We start from the raw sequence: 16,512 nt of genomic DNA on the forward strand, positions 1-16,512 counted from the left end.
AAAGATACATAAGCAAGCTTTAAAATATAAATGTTAAACTAAGCAGTAAAACTTAACTAATAAGATTGTATATGTCTGAACAATTCAAGAGCAAAGCAGAACCATTAGCAAGATCACCGCAATAAGATACAACAACACATGACAAGTAAAATTCAAGTTGCAGTACTTCAGAAGAGGAGTGGCTTGGTATTTCAAATGATTAAATAACCAGGAAATACTAAAACTAATCAAACAAGACCCACAGGCAATATAAATAATTATCATATAAAAACCTAGTAAGAGAAAACCACTTATTGTCTATTTATTAATAAATTAATATGTGAAAAATTAGCATTCTTAAATGGTTTTGCAATACTTCTGCTAATAAGAACATATTAGCATTAATATTTCAATCGTATTTTTCCCTTCTCTGTGAACAAACCATTCGTAAATACACTGCATAGTTATAAGGAAAACATATTTCATCTTTTCTGTGTGCACATACATACTACTGCTTTTATATTTAACTTATGTAAAACACTGGAGAATTTTTAAAGCTCTTTACAGTTTCAGGATAGATTTCTCTGAGGGCTTCACGTTTACTTCAAAACAGCAGTGCAGAATGTCATTACACAAAAATTCAAAAGAAACAGTATTTAAGCTGCCATAAAGTTAAATCCATTACTATGGGATAATAAACAACAATAATGAACTATTACCAACTACAACTTTCACCTTTCAGGAAAGAGCTTACTCTCGCTGAAGTACCTCACTGGTTATTTGCCTACTTGGTAAAGGAACCAGAGAGAACACTGTTCCTACCCCAGCTTGTCTACACCCTGTGCAACTGCAGGTATTCCCTCTTACTCTTCATTTTACACGGTTCTTAACTAGTTCTATTACATTCCTTTAGTCTGCTGCTTGTTCTACAGCTACTTTTGAAGAATCATTCTGTTGTGATGCCAACATGGAGACAGGCAGTTCGTCAGGATGAACTTACACTATTCAAATTATTTTATACATATATATATATATATATAAATGCTTTTTCATTTGACAGAATAACATTTGAACAATTTTGCTCTTTGGTTCATAGGAAATTTGTATCTCGCATCACCACTTAAATTACCTTGTATTTTAATAAACCAGTCGCAAACAAATTATATGCAGGGTCCGCAACTCCTACAAACCAAGACAAATTAATTTTAACATGTTAAAAATAACCTACCTAACTAAGAATAGTTAATGCTCATGTAAGTATGCTGCTTTGGAAAAAAAAAAAAGTATAAAGAAGTTAACATACTTCAAACCAGGAAATCAAGAGATTTTCACATTCATCTCTTCCTCTCCATAGGAGTGTATCACCACTTCTCTAGACAGCAATTTTATGAAAAGAGACAGGACAGGTTTCTTTGAAGTCTGTCACTAACTGTTTAACATCTGGACAAAACTGTTCTTAAAATAAGGTGTCAAGAGCTTTTGGGTATAAGACAGGTTAAAGAATCAACTTGTAACACAAGTTATCTTAATATCGTAATACCTGTGTTTCTGTTCTTGCTGTAGTAACTGAGCTGCTATTTTTCTCAAGTCAGTCACTTCTTTGAGTTCATCATCGTCTTCAGCAAGCAGCTGCTCTTTCTGACATCTTAAAAATCAAAAATGTGTGACTTCAGTTAAGCAAGACAAAGCAATGAGTACATTAATGCACAATAACTAAGTGCTTCCTATAAGCTTATTTTCCGTCCAAGAGTGAGCACTGTGTTCAAGATGAGATTTCCTTCCTCCATATGCAAGGAACTTAAAAGAAAATCATTATCACCCCCCACTGTCTGTAAAATCTTCCCCAAAAAAAAGCTCAAGATTTACCTTTTTTCATCTCCCCAGTCCTCATTTTGTTCTATTTTCTGGGATTTCTCAGGATGCTTTCCCCGTTCCTTACACAGAATGAAAAAATAAACTTAAGCTTCAACTACAAAAAAAAAAAAACCAAACCCAAGCCTGCTGAACAGGTTGGGGTTTGTTGTTTTTTTGGTTTTTTTTCAAACTACGCTACCTTGATATAAGACAGCAACGGTCCAATCTGTACCTCTCCTTGCTCAGGAACAGCTCCCTCTTCTGCATTCGGATCAATGTAATCATACACCTCCTGGTCTAGTGAGGATTGATGAAGAATGGAAAAGATGGTATTAAACAGTTCTCTCAAACAAATGTTTTTCCTGAGAGAGATAAGCACTTGTCAAAAATGTTAGATAAAGATAAAACAATGAAATCATGTCTCCCTGAGCTAGAAATAATCTTTATTCTTTCTTTCTGGCCTTATCTATTTACACTGCTTTCTGAAATGATGAAAATACAATCAATGCCAATATGTGATCATAACATTTTGTACAATTTTCTTATGTTAGATTACCTAAGCAAAAGTATTTGTTACCTAAAATGACAGATGCACAACAGATATTACCTTTCTGTGGATCGAGTTTACTTCCCATTACATGATTGTCATTCCTCAATGTCTGTTCCCTTGTTGATTCTGATATCTGGGAGTGAAGGCTGATTGTATCATCATCAGACGGCTGCAAGGACAGTCACATTTAATAGAGAACTTGCATATCAATTACAGTATTGGATGATTTGCTAAGAACTTACAAATTATAGTGCAACTGACCCTATTATGAGAAACGGCTCCCAAGACAGAAAATATCAAGGCATATGGGGGTTCTCTGTGGCTTGGGGAGCTTTCTGGGGAGTTGGGAAGTGTTTAAAAGAGTCACAGTTTAAGAAGTGACAGACAACTGGTCAGTATATAGTACTGAAATACAGTATTTCGTTCAAAGAAGTTGAGTCCAGCATCAGTCAGTGAACCAAGAAAATCATAATTGGGTACTTTCTTATCTAAAGCCTCCAAGTACTTTGACCCTTGGTAGACCTTGAGGGTGGCAGGGTTAGGGAGGGATGTGGGCAGTGGGAGGGAATCACAGCTTTACTTCTAATAATTTGGAATTTTCTTAGACAACCTAACTAGCAATACTTCTTGTTCTACAGTTTCCCCACTAACAGTCACTCGGCATCTGTAATAGTTCTAAGTTTCAAAAATCTTTTGTTCTACACTATTCTGTTTTGACATCACTGTTAGTAACTACAGCTCCTTAATCTAGATTTCTACAAATACACAGGTAACTTGTAGGGATTTTTGTTCACCACTTTAAGCCTTGCAGATTATTCGGAAGTTTATTAAAATTTAAACAATGGTGAGGATTACTAATGTATACAACACAAGTTTCATCCAAATAAACTTTCATTTTCTTCAGTACATTCATTTCATTAATAATAAAATAAAGTTTCAAATAAGTTTTGTCATTTGTGTAGAAAATGATTATGCACTTCACACATTAAAAAACCCAAACAGTTCCTCGGGTCAGAATTCAGTTTTAAAATGTATGAAATTTGGATTGCAATGAACCTTAACCAGAAAAGTCAAAGCAATATGTAAATTATTTGTGTCTGACACTGGCAGTTCAATGGTTTAAACTCAACTATACAGATATTGAAAGAATATTAAACGCAACTTAGTTAAGTATTATCTCAAATGATACAAAACAAAGGGAAAAAATTCTACAGTACAGAAATTACAGAAATTTAGCAGTGAAAAATACTCACTTCTGTTGTGGACAACCTTTTATCTCCATTATCACTTCCAATGCCAGAGTCTGGTCCATGGTTTTTATTGGGATAGAAGTCCTCCATGCTACATTAAGGAAAAACAATACACAAAGTGCCACACAGGAATGAAGGAAATAGTAGTTTCACTTTTCTAAACGAAAATAAACATCTTTTTAAAAATGCATTCTCTATACTTATCAGCAGTTGCCAATACAGAATTGCTGCACAGTACCCCATGTGCTGAGGACAAATGCTTAATTTCCTACAGCAGTTGTTAAAAAAAGTACCAAAGCACAGTTAAAACTGACACAATTAATTATGGTTCTCCCTCTGTATCCATGCAATTCTAGGATTGTTCTATTTCATTAAAAAATACAGTCTTCAAAAAAGCAGGCTTCCTCTGAAATACGGCAATTCCTTGAATTCTATTGCAGACAGAGTTTTCTAATAGTAGTAAACAGATATTCCCTAATAAACTGTCATATCATAATGGTTTAACTCTGCCTGAGTACCTATGATGTATTCCCTCCAAATTTATGCCTTTCCAAGACATAAAATTGGCAGCATCAGCAGGATGTGTTTTCCAGCTGTGCACTGGAACTTGTTTAGTTAAACTTTCCTGGATAATCTTGTGATGTAAACCAAGTCCACACTGCTACAGGTACGATGTACAGCGGTAATACCCAAGACCTTGCTAATTTGCAGGACATTTTATTTTTAGGCCTTAAGTTCAGCAGAGGCTTTTGGGGAGCAGCTGTGGACCATAGTTTTTAGGAACATTTCAAAGTGATCTACAGACACTCTAGACTAATTCCCTATGACAGCGTTGCCCAAGACCAAGACCATGGACTGAATCTGATAGTTCAGACTGTTCTGTGTAAGCTTTATTTATAATTTTCATCTCTCATTCAGGCTTGAACACAGAAAGGCACAAGTCACATTTTAAGAAAATACGTGAAAAACAGTATGTTCATATGGTTTCCAACGGCAAGCCAACTGACAACAGAAAAACCACAGAAGTTCTCCCATTTAATTACTCAAGAGGTACTCAATACGGAAGTCCAACTAATTAACAAAAAAAAAAAATCCATGGTATTTCACTAATGTTTAAGTTATTTTCCCTTAATGGGAGGTAGACTTTTCGTCTAACAGACTAACTCCATAGTCAGGATATTTGTGAGAACTCCTTGTCTACTGTGTTGATGCATCCATTTGAGAAATAAATAGGTAAGATTTCCAATAAATAAATTTAAAATATATCTTTGTTCTAATTTGCAAATCTTTAACAAGTACAATGGAAATTTTTCATAGCAAATCAGATAAGCCAATTAAGCTTCTAGTAACAATCTTCGAAAATAAATACTATGACTCCTAAGCAAAGCACTGAAAATACAGCTATGATCTGTAATAAACAGATCATTTAATAGCAAATGCTCTAGTAAAATAAAGCAAAACACTCACTACTAACCTGTCTGTGAGTGGCTGGGAGGGGATTCGTTTACCTAATGATGGAAGATCCAAAGAATCCGGTTTTTTATCTATTCTGAGGCACGCCTGAATGCTGAGGAATTTAAATATATGTACTTTACCCTTTAAACAAATCTGTTGGGAAACAAACGAACAACAAAAAAAATATTTTAATTACATAGCATGTCTTTTGAAAACGCACCCCAAATAATACTTTCTACACTGAGTTCACTGAGTTCATACCCACAATTTTCCATTAGGAGAAATACAGCTAAAAAAATGAAAACCTGAATGGTATAACTTAGAACGGCTCCTTCTTTCTTAAGATCCTAATGCAATTTTCTGAACTAGAATGCTTTAATACTAACCTGTGCTGGTGGTATCTGCATTGGATTGTTATCCAAAACTATAACTTGTAAGTGACGTAACTTTCTGTAACAAATTGGAATTTCTGTAATTTTATTACAAGAAAAATCCAGCTTTACCAAGGGAAGGTCTCCTAATTCTGCATTGGGGGAAACAAAAAAAGAATCAGATACCTTCTTAACACTTCACCTAATTTACCTACATCAAAGAAATGAGGACTGGTAGCTTACCATCTGGCAACATACGGAGATTATTTCTTCTTATGTTTAATTCTCTAAGGGACTGCAATTTTCCTATCTGCTGGGGAAGAACCTGAAGTTCATTGCAGCTAATATCCTAAGAAAGATACAATTTATAAATTAACATCTTAAATAAATTTAAGATCTGTAAATAAATTTAAGATCCTGTAACACAGGAAAAAGCTATCAAAACTACTATAAAACATACTATTAAAAAAATACTATCTTTCTTGTTTTCTCCACAAAGGGAAGAAATGCTATAACAGATCTCAGTGTTCCTTCAGTATTTAGTGATTCATGTTTCAGAAATGAATTTCAGAACTTAATTCAAAGAGTTAAAACAATAAACGATGAAAGACAGGTTTTGAGATTGAAACTGTAGCCCAAGAACCAGGAGTTCCTGGTACAGTTCCCATACCAGTTAAAAGCTCCTTGTGCTACTTGCTGGCAAATTATTTGCCTTCTGCTCCTGCTACAAAAATTCATCTTTCTTAAAAAAAAAAACCAAACACCACCAAAACAAAAAACCCCACCACCGTGAATGAACCCATGCAACTACAGATTTACACAGAGCAATAGCAGGATCACCAGCTTCTTGGATACAAGCACTAGAGGGTGACAAAGCTACACCAAGTGAATGCAAAGTACAGCGATTTCTGCCACTACTTTAACATTTATTTATGTAATCCAGACTGGGTCAACAATCACATTGTTGTAAGACTGTTTCTAGCCTTTTTTATTTCAGATTCAACAAAACTGACTTCAAAAACTAGTTTGCTAGACTAGGCAACAATGACAGATACCAATCTGTTGAAAAACTGGAAGCTGATTTTAAAGGCAAGTCGAGTCAGTAACTAGAAGCCAGGCTTTAACCAGACAAACCCTTCTCCACTACGCCCTTTCAGACCTTCGGCTTAGGCACTGTTCATGTGCTTTTAGCAACCGCTATCGCTGCATGCAGTTATGTGTCTCAAAATACAGACAGCTCGGGACCAACTGTTGTGTATCTATTGCAAGTTCTACTCTATCCACATCACCGAATTTAAGATGGAATTCCCTTCATAAAAGCATCTTTCTAGTGTGTGGCTTAGTTGTGAACTTTTTCTTTTTAATGTATTTATATATTATTTATGTTCTAAACAGGTGTAACACAAGTACTGAAATGAAACTCACTAGTATCTCCTTAAGCTGTGTCTTCAAACAGGCATTCTAGGTTGGACGATTTTGAAAACTAAGCCAAAAATACCACAATTGCAATTCTTGAAAACATTTACTTTCTGTAAACAATAGGAGTGATCCCACCTTGAAATCCTACGACACTGAAGTGAGCATAAAGAATTCCTCACCAAAGAGTGAAGGACACTAGAAAAGCCTCACAAGCATTCAGAATATCTCATATTACTTATAAGTTAAAACAATGTTGATTTATAGCTCAGAAATTAGGTCATGTTAGAAGAAATCCCCCAGGCATGCGCAGCTACTCTAGTAACAGGGTAAGATTTGCTTGCAAGGATGAAAGAAATCATACGTAGTGGAGAGAGAAAAAAATAAGAAAAAAAACACCAGACCTACTCCAAGCGCTACATCGGTGAATAATTGTGCATAGTTCTCCAAAACACATAAGATTTGCTTGCAAGGATGAAAGAAATCATACGTAGTGGAGAGAGAAAAAAATAAGAAAAAAAACACCAGACCTACTCCAAGCGCTACATCGGTGAATAATTGTGCATAGTTCTCCAAAACACATAAGCTTCACACAGAGTAATGGTCAGAAAAGCCCAGAATATTAAGAAATATAGAGAACAAAGCACAAAACATCAGTATGCCACAGGACAAACAGATGTTGCACAGACACCTAAACTGTGACTATCACACATCCTTCTATTCACCCCAATCAAAACAGAGGAATAGTAGAAATGGTAGAAAAAGAATAAAAACCAACACAGAACGCTACAACAATGATTGAATGGCATAACTTCTGTAAGTGCACAGAGTACAGGGGGATGAACTCTTCAGCTGGAAAGAGATTCCCGACAATATGTAAGAAAAATTAACAGAATTATGGTTACTGTAAAGAAGGTAAACTGAAAAATTCACCATCTTTAACAACACACAAGCAAGGGACTCAATCTGAAGAGCATTTTTATTTCCAAACCCCTTAAGATTTAGTTAACCCAATATAGCGATTTAACCCCATTTTTATAACTCTATAATACATTACACCTGTAATTTCAGCTCAAACACTAAAAAAAGCAGTAATCAAATTTACATTTTCTAGGTCTGTATTTTTTAAATTACTAGTTTATATTTTTATTATATTGTAAATAAACTGCTCAAGCTAATTTTACTTAGTACAATGGTTCACAATTGTACTTACCAACTCCATTAGATCTCTCAACTTTCCAATTTCTTCTGGAATGGAGACCAGCTTATTATTACTGACAACCAGAACTTTAAGTGGAAGATCAAACAGGTATTTTGGCAACGTTGATAAAAGATTTCGACTTGAAAGAAAGAAAAATGAACAAGCAAGGCTAGATTATAATCTTTTTTAAGCCTGACCAGGAGTCCAAGATGTGCATTGTACAACTTCTCTCCTATTCCAGAGGACATTCTCCACCTATTACAATTTCATCTAAATTTAAGCTACAATCTCCATAATTAATTCTTTATCAGATAAAGCCTCTCTTAGATATGTGAATTTTAGGTCCCTATCTCGCTTGATGAAATGAGTATGCACTATAACTAAATCTAACACTAAAACATACAGAGCTATCTGTTAAAAGAAATAGTTTGATGTTTGCTTTTATCTTGTTTTCCAATACCTTCAGAAGGACCATTTGATCTGACAACCTACCATTATAAAGTGCATATTCTCAGCAAACCACAACATTATACAAGGCCACTGCTTCTCATATCATGTGGTCATGTCACTCCTGAGCCATCATAAAAAGCCCTTAACATCTATTTATTACTTTGCTGAACAACAGTCTGGACAGTAAACTTTAAAATTTATTTCTTTTGTATTTTTTTGTATTTATTTGTATCATTTTTCAACTACACGCGCATATGTCTGCTTTATACACAAGTAATACACTGTTACTAACAATTTTGATTAAAATACATATTGGAAAAACTACCAACTGCAGACTGCCACTACCAGAAATACACAGAATTTTCCTAATAAGGTACTTGTACATTCAAAAAAAGCCATTGGAAAACCAACTTCTTCAGCTATGGTATGAAATAATTCCTTTTATACACAACAGTGAAAAAAAAAAAAAAATCAGTAATTGCTGTTGCTTTAAGTAGAACTGTGTAGAGGTCAGTTCTACTTTGGGAGGGAAAAAAAAAAAAACACCACCACCCACAAACTTAAGTGTTGACATTTGTGTTACACTATATTAAGACAAACCCAGAAGTTATACTATTAAAACAGAGCGCTATTTTCATATTTTAAAAAAAATACGAAATATTTTACATTAATTTTCTCAATTACTCCAGTTTACAGAGCTGCAAAATCAACAAAAATTTATGTCCCTGCAAGGGTTTTCACCTTCCAAGTAGTACTGCAATTTTAACGCCATAAAATGAAAGTAATCTTCTATCAGTCTGTTAATTCTAAGTGAATACAAGTTTTGGATGTAGCTATACAGTAAATCTCTTTTTGTTTTGTATTTCAGGCAGATATGACAGGCTTTTTTTGTTGTAGAGCACGAGACGCGAAAACATAATGTGCAAGTAAACTTTTAAAATTGATTACAAAAACATGACAATGAAACAGTCATTCTCCGCAGCCTTAATTTCCTCTGGTCTTTTGCTTGAGGTGGGTGGTTTTTTTGTTTGTTTTAAAAAAAGCTGCCTACTTCACAATGAATTGCACAATACATTTCTTCAGTCATCTGAATCCAGAATTAGAATTTGGGATCATCTGGTTTTCTTCTGTAACAACATACTGGAACTAGTAAGCCTGGATTTTAGTCTTTTTAACTACTACAGTCTGCTGTATTGGCTCTGACTAAGCCCCCTAGCAGCCCCCATGGTGCTGTGCTTGTGGTGCTGGTGACACACCGGGGCTTTGGCTAAGCTGAGCAGCGCCCGCACAGCACCAGGGCTGCTCTCCAACCTCCCCCCACCCCTCAGCAGCAGGCTGGGGGTGGGCAAGGTCTTGGGAGGGACGCAGCCAGGACAGCTGACCCAAATGGACCAAAGGGATACTCCGTGCCATATGATGTCTGCTCGGCAAGGAAGGCTAAGAGAAAGGAGGAAGGAATGGGTATGTGTTATTTACTGCGTTTGTCTTCTGGAGCAACCGCTACAGATCATGAAGCTCTGCTTCATTATATGGTCAAACATCACCTGCTGATGGGAAGCAGAGAGTAACACGTTCTGTTTTGCTCTGCTTCCACAAGCATGACTTTTCCTATTGCTTCATTAAACTGCCTTTATCTTGACACACACGCACCCCTCACCCAAGTTGGTTTTTTCCACCTTACACTCTCCCCCCTATTCTGCTGAGGAGGGGAGTGACAGAGCAGCTTGGTGGGCACCTGGGGTCCAGCCAAGGACACCCCATCACATCCACATAGTCATGCGTTGTGAAAACAGTCCTCAGACATTAGCACAGAAATGAAGACAGAGCACAGTATGGTAAATGATGATTATAAGAGTTGGTAAATGGTGATTGGGAGAGTCAACTCTCAAAATAAACTTGTACATCCAGTTAGAACTACAGGTTATTTTATTCTGTGTGAAGAATTGTATTCAGCACCTCAATTACGATCAAAACAGAAATGAGCTGTTGCAGGACTTTTTTTTATTTATTTATTACTTTCTTCTTTCCCAAGGATCAATTTGCAAATTTTTTTCAAAACAAATTCTGGAATCATATCTCACATGTTAAATACCTCTTAGCTGAGAAGACTGTTTTGAACTTGATGTAGTCAAGATCAGAAACAAGGAATATTGTTGAAAACAGGGTCTCTGCTCTTTCTGGGAGGGTTCTTCTAGATTCCCTCTCCTTTCAGAGCTCATATTAATCTTCTGCTCTTCCAAGAAGATCCAAAGATATGTTTTCCAAGTTTAAGAACAGCAATACAGCGATGGACATAAATATCATGCAAAATAACAGCCATCTGGCCAGAGTAATCTACTCTCAAGAGTCACAATTTTTTAATTATTTTTTTTTTTTTTACACAGTTTCTAAACATTATCTGTCTGCACAACACACAACATTAAAACCAAAGAAAAAAGTCTGTGAACTCACCTTATCCTCAGCTACCATGGTTTACTGACTGAGATTTCATAATGCAGTCAATTCCTTCCCACAAAGGAAGGAAAAACTGCTGCCTGAAACACCAAGGATAATACAAACAAACAACAGAATTGTACTTATCTGGGCAAAAATGAGGGCAGAAGGGCACTCAATGACCTGATGAGTAGAATCCCTTCTCTCCAATGAGTTAAGTTACACAAAGACCAAAAATAACAAGCATTACTCACCTAATGTTAAGGTACGTAAGCATTTGCAGGTTTTTAATAGATTCTGGAATGGATTTGATACAGTTGTGATACAAATTCAAAGTTTCCAGTGGTGCAAACAGCCAGACATCAGGAGGAATTTCAGTAAATCTGTTCTTTGAAAGATCTAGAAGCAAAAGAAAAAAACCCTTAATTTTTAGTCAAAAATTTCCCTGCAGTAGGAGAAGATAGAAGTACCCACTGTTCCTGTCATGCTCCTAAAAATTAAGGTGTTGCAAGAAGTGTAAAATAATTCAGTTTTACCAGATGCTGCTGAATAGAATACACAAAACCCCTTAAAATATTGAAAGATTATTGTTTGATATGCAATTACAACAACAGAAAAGTGACGGGAATTCAAAAATAGATAGCCCACTACAGAACTAAGAACATTTAAAATGCAACTGAATACCAATTATGATTTTCCTTCCTCTATCAGTCTTTGTTCTGTCCAACTGTTGGGTTTTTTCCTCCAATTCTAGGCACAACAGTAAATCAAGGTACAAACCCAGTAAACATTACTTTTCCTGTTTGACAGCTACATTAGAATCTAACCTTATTGTACAAAATATCTGCAATGCTAAAGCCAAGTTTGCAAAACACCTTACATATTTATTTTGCTTAAGAAATACAATTCCCATCTAAAAAAAACTATTCTTTCTTGCAAGCACAGTAACTGAGACATTCTCCAGTTACACATGTGTAACAGCTAAAAAGAGACTGAAGTCACAAAGACCAGTGCCAAAAGCATTTAGCTATAAAAATAGGCTAGGCAAAATTGCAACCTTAAGAGCAGAAAGGAGGTATCTTTGACAATGGAAACTTAATACTTGAACTAGAGTTATTTCAACAATGCATGACTTCATTTTACAAATCTGCATGCAGAAGACACGAAAAACCAGATCACTACAAAAACGCATACCATCTCCAACTACATGAAACCTTTAAAAGGTCCAGAAAATTCAAGTGGGATGTGACCCAAGAATTGGAATTTCCAAGAATGGAAATTATCAGTTAACTACTAAAACCTGTCTTGTAAGAAGTCCATGAAACTATCTTGGAAGAAAGAGATATTTACTTGAGAATATCTGTCTACCTTTTTGAAAGTGACTCTTATTCCCAACCCAAGATATTTCAAAAGGATGTGGTTTCTCAGAAATGCTGAACAAACTCTTTTAACAAAGAAGCAGTACAGATCCCTTGCTATTTCAGGCTTTAGTTCTCTGTTTTTAACACTTGCATAAAATAACTGTGTTTCTGCTTAGCTCCTATCACATTACTGCTGGAACAAACATTATGTTTGTTCTACACTGGACTCAAAAAAGTAGACTAGAAAGTAGCTGGAAAAGTGGCTCAAAGAGGAGGGCTCAACAGTCTGAAGTATGACAGGTATGAGTGGCATTTTTCAGGGCAAACGTTTGAATCTGAGTCATTTAGTATCTCCAACAACCTGGAAAACAGGATAGAACGTGCCCTCAGGAGGTGCACGGATAACAAACACCAAACTGCAGGGAGTGAAGAGGCAATGAACATGCTGGAGGGATGTGATGCCAGCCAGAGTGACCTCAGCTGGCAGAGGTTCCATCCAGTTTAATAAAGGGAAACACAGAAAGTTGCACCTGTGGCAGAGTAACTCCTCACACTAGTGTGGACGGAGGACAAAAGGGCAGAAGACAGCTTTGCAAACAAAACATGGTGCTGGTACACAACTGGCCAGGCTGAATGCAAGGCACCAGTGTGCCTAGCAGGGGGGAAGGCCATCCACACAATGTCCTGCAGATGCCCATCAAATAAAATGGACTAGTACAATGAAACGTCACCTTCCAGCGGCATTATTTTTGGAAGCAACCTTAACTTTGCTTCCTGAAGTCTAGAATGTGTGACATTTGTGAGCTAACTGGCTGTCACTCCACCATTCCATCATTTTTAAGAAATATTCTCAAGCTGAAGTATCACAAAGCTTTCCTTTAGACCAGGGCATTCACTGCCATGCAGAATTCTGCAAACTCCATCCTCAAGTGGCAGAAAAAGAAAGATCTAGGCTGCAGGACTGGCATTCTTAACAAACTAAATGAAAAATGGAATAAAGTTAACTAAAACTAAACATTCCAACTGAAGTTAAAAAACATTATTAAAAAAATAGCATAGCTTGAGAAAGTTTTCACAATAGGTGAGGTCTGTTTTCAACCACATCAACTTTCAAAACATTATAGAAAAATGGCAGCTTTCACATGAAAGAATTTTCTGCAAAGCCCTTTTTAGGTTAAACAAAGGTTCTCTGGGCTGGTTTCGGCTGGGATAGAGTTAATGTTCTTCACTATAGCTAGTACGGGGCTACGTTTCGGATCTGTGCTAAACACGTGTTCGTAACTGAGATGTTTTCATTATTGCCAAGCAGTGCTCACACAGAGCCAAGGGCTCTTCTGCTCACGCCACCCCACCAGCGAGCAGGCTGGGGGGCATGAGGAGCTGGGAGGGGACACAGCCGGGACAGCTGTCCCCAGCTGACCCAAGGGATGTCCCATACCATATGACATCATGCTCAGCATATAAAGCTGGGGCAAGAAGGAAGAAGGGGGGGATGGGATGTTCAGAATTACAGCGCTTGTTCTTCCCAGGTAGCCACTACCTGTGACGGAGCGCTGCTCTCCTGGAGATGGCTGGACACCTGCCGGCCGATGGGGAGTGGTGAGAGAATTCCTTCTTCTGCCTTGCTTGCGTGGGTGGCTTTTGCTCTACTTATTAAACTGTCTTTAACTCTAAACCCACAAGTTTTCTCACTTCTACTCTTTTGATTCTCTCCCCCATTCCAATGCAGGGGGAGTGACCAAGTGGCTGTGTGGTGCCTAGCTGCCGGCTGGGGTTAAACCATGACACACTTATTCTAATACTCAGCAGAATGGCACAACTACGTGCAGAAAATGCACACAGAAAAAAAGATGCATAGTTGTATTGCCAGCACACTTCTACAACCTCCACCACCTGAGAGAGTCTTTAATACAAACCCATTCTGAAGAAATCAGCTCTAAGGCTCTTCCTGATTTTATCAGCAGCTGGAAAGATTAACTGAAGGCTGGTACAAATATCTAGTCCACAAAATACAAATGACAAACCCATCCTACTGCCACTGATCCAAAGAGCAGTACTGTAGGTTATATCTGAGCTGGAAAATTCCAGAGTACCATGAAAATTCTGCCACTACATGTGCATCCAGCCAGATGTCTACCATAGGTCTTGGAAAGAAAAAGGCTAAAAGGCAGCTTTACTGTTTTTTCTGCAGAAATAAAACTCAAGAGGTGGGCCAGACCACTACTACAGGATGCACCAACTCTATGCCCTGGACAAATGTAGTATGCAACAGGCAATATAAAATAGTTGTAGTTCTAGCCTGGCCTGACAAAAATGACATTAGCACAGCCTGGTTGAAGTCCCTTAGTGTGGCCTTGTAAAAAACCCATACAATTTCACATTACAAGAAAATATACAAATACTGTGAAATTAGTATACATTGCTGTTCAAAACACTTCCCTGAAAATAATGCCCTAAGACACTGTGGGGCAAGGATTCCACTACTCCATTATGAAACCTGAAAGTCCTCTTAAAATAGGAAATTATACCCATTATCTGCCAATAACAAAACAAAAAAAGGTACATAATGAGCTGGAAGATAGTATGACATCTCTTCCAAGCAATCTGCCATTCATTCAATGCAAAACAGCATTAGAATAGCTCCAGGGGTTCAGATCTTTTGAAAGAGAAAGATCCAAGTGTATACAGTTTTCCATTTATCAAGTATACTTACAGCTTTTTAAAAATAAGTAATGCTATTCTGTATCCAAACTGAAAAATTATTTATACTTGTTTTCACAATGAGCAAAAAATGTGTGAGTTCATCTATTATACTAAATAAAATGTGAATGTGAAGCTTATGCAATTTAGGCACCTTTTGAAGACTAATAACATATGACAGAGAAAACAGCATAAGAAAAAAAACAAGGAAACTTCCAGAATGGAGTGTTTCTCTACAAACACGACAGGCTTAAGCTCAATGAAAATGGAAGCACACTGCTGGCACTTAAAATGAGAATGGTTTTGTAAGGGTTAATAGACTGAAGAAGCAAGGGAAGCTGCTAAATGCAGAACCACAGATGATTTAAGATGACAACTCCTCCAGAAGTGAGATTATAGGGATTCTTTGCCTAACCAGTTTAGACTGGAAAACTCTAAATTGGGGTTACGTGAAGACTAAATAGAAGACACGATCCGTAACTGCTCATGAATCACAGAGTATTTCAATTCACTGTCTCTGCAGAAACAATAAAAGTGAGAAGTACACCATTGCTAAGGTTAAATTTAAAAGGGGAACTAGAAAAATATGGAGAAGTTCATTGGAGCCTGGTTTCCTTTGAACAGGAAAAGTCTTTACTGACTGTGAGACAATAATTAAAAGACAATATATTTAAAGTTCAAAAGGAAAGAATTTTAGGAAATCAGAGTTTGAAGGGGAAGCTATAAGTAGTAAGAAAGTATCTTGTACAAGTTTAAGCCATGATCAAAAGGTAAAACAAAAAGCTCAAGCTGTCAGGTTAGAGCAGCGTGCAATAAGGCAGTCAAATAGCATTAACATCATGTTTGCCCCATTTTCACATTTTTCCCTAAGCATTCACTACTGCTTACTATCAGAGGCATGCTGCTACAACAGACTGGCCTTTTATTTGATCCAGTACAGTCATTTTTATATTCACACTTTGTATGCACTACATGCTGAATTTGAAATACAGGCTTAGTTGGGAAATTTACACTTGGACCTCATCTTGACATCGTAACATTTTTCACAAAAATACGCTGATCCATGACATTGATGTGTTGGGGGGTTGTTTGCTCCAAGTGTTCCAAAATTTTATTTAGAAACTAGATCAAAAAAACCAACAACCCACACATCCCCACACAAAACCCAGGTCTGGTCCCCTAATTTGTGTTACATACAGATATTCCTAGCCAGTTTTTCTAGTAATGCTTTAGCCAAGCCTAGGCCAAGAAACATTAAGCACAACGGTAACTATTTAATTAGTCCTACAGAAGTCCATGAATGTATAAAACTAGGTGTTCAGACCTGATCCCAAAGATAACACTTTTAGCCAACCGAAACACAAATCTGAGATCAACACACAGAACATGGGTAAAATTTATTAGTCTGTCAGATGCCAGATCATGCTGGAGAAGAAGGAAAAAAAAAAAAAAGACGTCTCTGAAACTGCAAAAACACCTGCATATGGTAATT

The 16,512-nt window shown here is 36.8% G+C and overlaps 1 protein-coding gene across 4 annotated transcripts in view; it reads right to left on the reverse strand.

Annotated features, from left to right (window-relative positions):
• The window catches only part of LRCH2 (leucine rich repeats and calponin homology domain containing 2), a 56,074-nt gene that overhangs the window by 27,172 nt on the left and 12,390 nt on the right, over positions 1-16,512 (reverse strand). For all 4 annotated transcript variants that reach the window (XM_040614287.1, XM_040614286.1, XM_040614289.1 and 1 more), the window contains exons 2-11: positions 11,214-11,358; positions 8,089-8,215; positions 5,703-5,808; positions 5,475-5,611; positions 5,108-5,241; positions 3,637-3,724; positions 2,441-2,552; positions 2,033-2,130; positions 1,846-1,913; positions 1,520-1,624 (exon numbers count right to left, since the gene is read on the reverse strand). In XM_040614287.1, the coding sequence (XP_040470221.1) occupies positions 1,520-1,624; positions 1,846-1,913; positions 2,033-2,130; positions 2,441-2,552; positions 3,637-3,724; positions 5,108-5,241; positions 5,475-5,611; positions 5,703-5,808; positions 8,089-8,215; positions 11,214-11,358 (1,120 nt within the window). The remainder of the gene's footprint in view (positions 1-1,519; positions 1,625-1,845; positions 1,914-2,032; positions 2,131-2,440; positions 2,553-3,636; positions 3,725-5,107; positions 5,242-5,474; positions 5,612-5,702; positions 5,809-8,088; positions 8,216-11,213; positions 11,359-16,512) is intronic.

Source organism: Falco naumanni, chromosome 14 (assembly GCF_017639655.2).
Source record: "Falco naumanni isolate bFalNau1 chromosome 14, bFalNau1.pat, whole genome shotgun sequence".
Classification (NCBI taxonomy): Eukaryota; Metazoa; Chordata; class Aves; order Falconiformes; family Falconidae; genus Falco; species Falco naumanni.